We start from the raw sequence: 6,410 nt of genomic DNA, 5'->3' as shown, positions 1-6,410 counted from the left end.
GGAGGCCGGGTCCTGCGATGGCATGGGAGGACCGGGGTCGACGGGTCCCAGGAAATCTAAGAGCTAGGTCCGGAGGTGCAGACGGCGGCGGCCAGCGGCGGGTCCCCTCCCGGCCCCGGCCCCGGCCCCTGCCCCTGCCCCGGGCCCCGGGGCCCCGGCCCCAGTTACCTGTGCGAGTCCTGGTTTCCCCCGGGGGACGCTCCCGCCGGCGCTCAGTAGGGGCGATTGGCGTCTTTCGGCCGCTTGAGCTGCACCTTGAGCCGCTTCATGCCTATCTGGAAGCCGTTCATGGCCTGGATGGCCGTCTGCGCGCTGGCCGGGTTGTCGAAGCTCACGAAGCCTGCGGGGACACGGGGAGACCGAGGGCCGGGGTTTCCACGGGGCCGCCTCGGGGCCGTCCACGCCGCCGTCCGCCACTCCACCCGGGGTGGGGGGAAACACTGGGGGCCGGAGGGGGAGGGCAGGGGAGGAAGGAAGGAAGGGACGGGGAGAGGCGTCGATGAGGTGGCTGGGAGGGAATTCCGAGGCAGTCCCCCCCGCCCCCCTCCCCGGGGATGCGGCCCCACAGAGGTGCCGTCATCCAGCATGGTGAGGTGGAGACAGCCCTGGATTTGGAGTCAGAAGACCTGGGTAAGAATCCCGACTCTGCTACTTACTACCTGTGTGACCTGGGGCAAGTCACTTCACCTCTCTGGGTCTCAGTTTCCTCATCTGTAAAATGGGGATGGGTGGTGGGTTGGATTAGATGGCCTCTAAGGTCCCTTTCAACTCTGAAATCCCATGATCCTATGTCTTCCCCCATCAGATCTAAGGTTTTCTGGAGGCAGGACCCATTCCGGGGGCGGTAGCATATTATTCACTTACTGGACTCACCAGAGCTTTGGGGGACCATCTTCCTAAGAAACCTCCTCCCCACCTCCCCCAATTCTTGGGATCCTTTTCAATAGAACTGTCAGTGTCTTTTGCTGAAGGAAATACAATTCTCAATTCAGAAACCTGAGGACTAGTGCCCCCTCCCCCACTTCAGACCACGCCCCTCCCCACCCTCTCCTCCTCCTTCGGTAAGGAACAGCCACACCTTATCTCCACGTTTGAAGTTACCTCTGAGACCATCTAGTGCAACCCATTCCAGAACAAGAATTCCCTCTAAACCCTACCCCCAAGGTGGCCCTCTTCAGGCCTTCCAACTTCCCTTCCCAACCTTCATGAAGAGCTTCCAAGATCATCAAATCATGGGATTTAGAGGGAGAAGGGAACCTAGATAACAACTAATTCACTCCCCATTCCACCATTTTACAAATGAGAAAATTGAGGCCCAGAGAAATAAAGGGATTTACCCAAGGTCATACAAGTAGTAAGTAGCAGAGCCAGGATTGGAACCCAGATCCTCTGACCTCAGCCTCCTTTGGATTTGGGGAAATTTTGGCTCACATACCAGGGCTGGCCTTACACATTGGCAGAACAAATAGCTGCCCTATGGCATATTATGAGCAAGGCCAGAAATTCTCTCTACGTGAAAATCCCCCCCCCCATTGCCTGAAATTCCACATTACTGCTTAATTTCTTTATGGTAAATAAGGCCTTCTCCTAGATTCTCTTTTGAAATGGAACTCCTCCTCCTATCCAAGAAGAATATATTTAGTCCTTAATACCTAGGCAAAAGAGTACTGGGAACCTAGTAAAATAGGGGTAATGGGGTAGGATTGGGAGAAGAGCAAAGGGAATAGAAAGGGCCATTGTAGACCAAAAGATAAACTTCATCAAATGCAGTTTTGCAGAACTTTGTGACCTAGCCCTCTTCATAACACTTGTACCTGTGTTCCAAAGCAAGAGTTCAAGGCCAAGGCCCCTTCAGAGACACCCAACTAAGAAGCCATTGTGACCTTCATGTTTCCCCTCACTCCAAGGAGCCACAATATCCCTGGCCCCAGAAAAGGATTTTAGAGAATCTTGAAGCCTCAAGTCCTCCTAGCATTTTGTGGGGTAGGGGACCTTGTGACTAGCTATGCTTTTGGTAGATTGTTCACCTGCAATAAGAGCTAGCTAGCAGCTGGGTGTAATCAAGAGAAGAAAGAACAGAGGCTAGAATGTCAGTAACAGGCTGAGAGTTTGATGAACATGTCTATGTGTCAGTTTGCTAAAAATGTTTAAGCAATCTGTTATTTGTTATAATTCAAAATTTTTGTCTTCCTGAGTTATCTGAATGTGTTACAGCAACAGCAGGGATGAAAAGGCATTAAAAAGGCATGAATTGTGTAAATGTTTAGACTTCTAGGTTATTGATTAATTATGATTGGGTCACTGAAGCCTTTTCTTCTGTTAAATGCATTTATCTCCTTAGTTCTATGAAATGGATGACCTATCATATTCTCACATCTCTGTCAAAAGTAGAGCTTTTAATTTATAGAATAAAGGCAAGTCTTCATGTAAATAATTACTTCCGGGAAGAAAAAGGTAAACAGAAGCACAATTCAGAGATTTTTGTTGCTGAATTTCTCTCATTTTTCTTAACTTATTCATTTATACAAGCAAATGTATAAATATTGGACTTCAGGCCACCAGAAAAGACAATAGTTTCACTGTTTTTTTCTCTGTGTGTCTTTAATTAAAGTGATTTTGGATGATCATTTTTGCCTTGTAGTTATAAAATGTGAACAGAGAGGAGAGAAAGGAGAGATCAGAAAGTGGAGGAGATGCCCAAGATGGGAGGAGAGAGGAGAGAGGAGGGGGGGGGAGAGAGAGAGAGACAGAGAGAGAGAGAGAGAGAGAGAGAGAGAGAGAGAGAGAGAGACTCTGAGAAAGAGACTCTGAGAAAGAGACTGAGACTCAGAGAGAGGTTGAGAAAGAGGGAAGTAGGAGCCACAGATGATGAGGATCAGTTTATCTGAGTTCAGGAAGAAGATGAAAGAAGGGAGAAAAGAGAAGAGACAGATCAGCAGATAAGGTTTTGACTTTATAGGTCTTTGGAAGCCCTGAGGAAATTGGAGGGATTATACATAAAGAGGAATCTTGGGGGTTTTATGGTCTCAAGAGCCATATATGTCCACCATCAGATAGCATTAGAGTATTTCTCTGAGCATGTCACCTGCAACAAACAGCTCCCCAAATTAGTGAACTATGGGGATCATCTCCCCTATTTATAAATTCTATGAATTAAGACTGTAAAGATTTCCTTTTTCTTCAGTCCCATAGTTCAAATCGAGATCTAACCTAAGTCAATAAACCCAGTATGAGGAATTGCTGAGACTCTAGGGACAACAGCAAACTCACTTTTCACTTTCTAAGCCTCAGTGGATTAGACCTTGTCCCTATTGGACATTGACCTTGAATAGTAGGAGATCGTAGAGTCTCATGAAAAGCATCCTATGTGAGGAATGACAATCACCTTCTTTCCAAACTCAGCCCTTAATAATCCTAATTGTCCTCCTCACTATCCATGGGATTACTAACACTAACATGCATTTCTTTTTTCTCAGCTCTCTGGGTTAGATGAGATTTCTATTCACATAAGGAAGAGAGAAAGAAAAAGAAACCTTTTTTTGCCAGTCAGTGACAAGGATTTTGTGACCATAGATTCAGAACTGGGAGAGTTGTTAAAGGCCATCTAATCTAACCCTTTTATTTTACAGATGAGAACCTGAGATTCAAAGAAATTAAATAACTTGCCCAATGTCACATTGGTAGCAAATAGCAGAGTCAGGATTCAAACCCAGGTCCTTTGATTCCAAATTCAGTGCTCTTGTTAACTGTATTATGATTGTTTTCCATAAAAAAAACACCCCTGTTTTTAAAGAAGAAATCTATTTTATGCAATGTATTTACGATGTTTTAGTTTGAACTTTAACCTTATTTTAGGGTTCACCCAAATAGTTCAACTTTTTCAAATTAAATTGAAAAATGTTCAATCATAGTGGGTTTTTTACCCAGAACCTTCCCCCTCCATCTCCCCTCCCACCTCGTTCATTAGAAATAGTGGGGAACAAATGATGTTTTGCACCTCTGGAAAAGGGCATCTTAGATACTTGGTTTCCAAGAATTTGCTCCATAGAAAGGGCATTGCCCCTAAACAGGGACATGGAGAAATTGATGTTTCTAGCAAGTAGTAAGAAGTCCTGTTTAACTCTTCAACTGCTTCACAGCTAAAAAAAACACTCTGGGATAAACCAGTATCAAAGCTGTGAAAAGACCCGTTCCTGTCTCAGATAGAAAGCGAAAAAAACACATTGAAATAGAGAGATGGAGTTTTGTCATTGACATAGTGTAGTTTTCAGAAGTACTTTTTGTTTCTCTGCCACACACACACACACACACACACACACACACACACACACACACACACACACACACAGAGTTTTATATTGGGAGTAGCAGTTGAGTTAGGAAGACTTGGGTTTAGTTCCTGCCTGTGGGACTGTGGGCAAATAATTTAACCTCTCTCAGCTTCAATTTCCTCAAATGTAAAACAGAGATAACAAAAGCTGTAGCACTTACCTCATACAGTTGTTGTCAGGCCTAGATGTGATAATGTATGTGAAGTGCTTTGCAAACATTTAAGGCACTACTTAGCAGTTAAATGATGAACTCAATGTTATGGTTCTAAATCAATATTTTTCTTTATGATAAACACTAGCTTTTCTTCTAAACCAGAGGTGCCAACATGGAGACCAGGGCCCCAAGAGACCCATGACACTCCCAGTGCAACCCAATGCAACTCATAATGCAAACAAGGTTAAAATGTAATTGGGAAATAGCTAACAAAGTAAATAAAAATACATCAAAACTTAGATAATGTAAATATGTGGTTTTTATGTCACTATGCAGCCCACATGCATCTTTATATATGGTTTAGTGGTTCCATTTCTATTTGACTTTTATATCATTGTACTTATGTAGTCTACCTCTGCTACCCTAATGAAAGACCACTGGTGGCAGTTACCAGGGATGAAAGCAGAGTACTGATAGAAACTCTGGAAACATTCTGGCAGTATCACTCTCTCCACAAATGTATATATAAACATAATACATGTGTTTGTGGAAACCTGGACTCTGAATTGATCTCTGTGCTTTAGTGTTCTCTAGTCTATGACTATTTTAGAGGCAACAAGGACCAGAAATTCTTGGGTAGGGATCTGTCATGGTTCTTTTGGGAGCTCAGGAGAGAGGGAAAAATTAGATCTGCAGATTTGGAAGTAATCAATTAAATCCTTGGGAGATGAAGAACTCACCAAGAGAGAAAAGAAAAAAGAAGGGGACCTGGGGCAGAATCCTGAGGGACAATACAGAGAGAGGAATGAGTCTTGGTGATCCAACCAAGGAGACTTGGAGCCAGGAAAGGTCAGGATAGGGAGGAGAATAAGGAGGGAATACTATCACAAAAATTCAGAAGCAAGAGAGTATTTAAAAAGAAGTGGGTTACATTGCCAATGCTGAAGAGAAGTTAAAGATAAAGATTGAGAAAGGTCAATGGGTTTATCAACTGAAAGATTGTTGGTAACCTTGGAGAACAATTTCAATCCAGTGGTGGGTTAAGAAGCCAAATTGCAAGGGATTGAGAAATTAGTAGGAGACGAGTAGGGGATGATGACATTTATGAATTTGGTTGCAAAAAGGAAGAGATAAAAGATGGGAGCTTGAGGGGATGGCATGGTCAAAGTCAAAGTTTTGTTTTTGTTTTTTAGGACTAGAGAGATTTGGGCATGTTCCAGATGGCAGAAATGTCCCTCATATCTCTGTTCTCAGCTCTTTTTTCTCTATATACTTTCTCTCTTGGTAATTTTCATCTACATGTGATGACAATCTTCAACTCTATGCAAATGACTTCAAAATCTCTGCCTCCATTCTTGATCTGTCCCTGAGCTCCATTATGACACAGACATTTGGAACCTCAAATTCAACCCATCATCTTTTTTCTTCCTAAATCTTCCTCCCACCCCCCAATTATCCTGTTTTCTAGCAGTGGTATGCTTTCATTTATCCAGATTGGTAAATCTTGGAGTTGGTCCTCACTCTTTATCCTTTGCCTGTTTTTTCCAAATAGTTTTCCAGTTCTTTCAATTCTACCTCTGTAATACCTTTTGTATCTATTCACCTTTCTTCTGCTTCCACTTCTATCATCCTAACTTAGAATCACATCATTTCTTGCCTGGACTTCCTTTTTTTTTTTCTTGAGGAATCTGGGTGACATAGAGGTTAAAGAGAGCACTGCTCAAGTCTAGCCTCAGACATTTGCTAATTGTGTGACCTCATCCAAGTCACTTCATGTCTTTTGCCTCAGTTTTTTTATTTTCAAAAGTAAAACAGGGATCATCATAGCATCTACACTACAGGGTTGTTGTGAGGATAAAATATCAGTCAAGCACAAGTTTGTTTCCTTTTCTTTCACTCTACCTCCTCCCTCCCTCTTTTATTGA

General features: G+C 43.4%; 1 protein-coding gene across 42 annotated transcripts in view; it reads right to left on the bottom strand.

Annotated features, from left to right (window-relative positions):
- Window positions 1–212: 212 nt before the first annotated feature.
- CELF4 (CUGBP Elav-like family member 4) overlaps window positions 213–6,410 on the bottom strand; it is a 555,840-nt gene continuing 549,642 nt past the window's right edge. For all 42 annotated transcript variants that reach the window (XM_074203839.1, XM_074203856.1, XM_074203836.1 and 39 more), the window contains one exon: window positions 213–340. In XM_074203839.1, coding sequence (XP_074059940.1) covers window positions 213–340 — 128 coding nt within the window. The remainder of the gene's footprint in view (window positions 341–6,410) is intronic.

The sequence above is a fragment of the Macrotis lagotis genome, chromosome X, assembly GCF_037893015.1.
Source record: "Macrotis lagotis isolate mMagLag1 chromosome X, bilby.v1.9.chrom.fasta, whole genome shotgun sequence".
Classification (NCBI taxonomy): Eukaryota; Metazoa; Chordata; class Mammalia; order Peramelemorphia; family Peramelidae; genus Macrotis; species Macrotis lagotis.
Note: the sequence above shows the minus strand (reverse complement) of the source record. Positions and strands in the feature narration are given on the sequence as shown.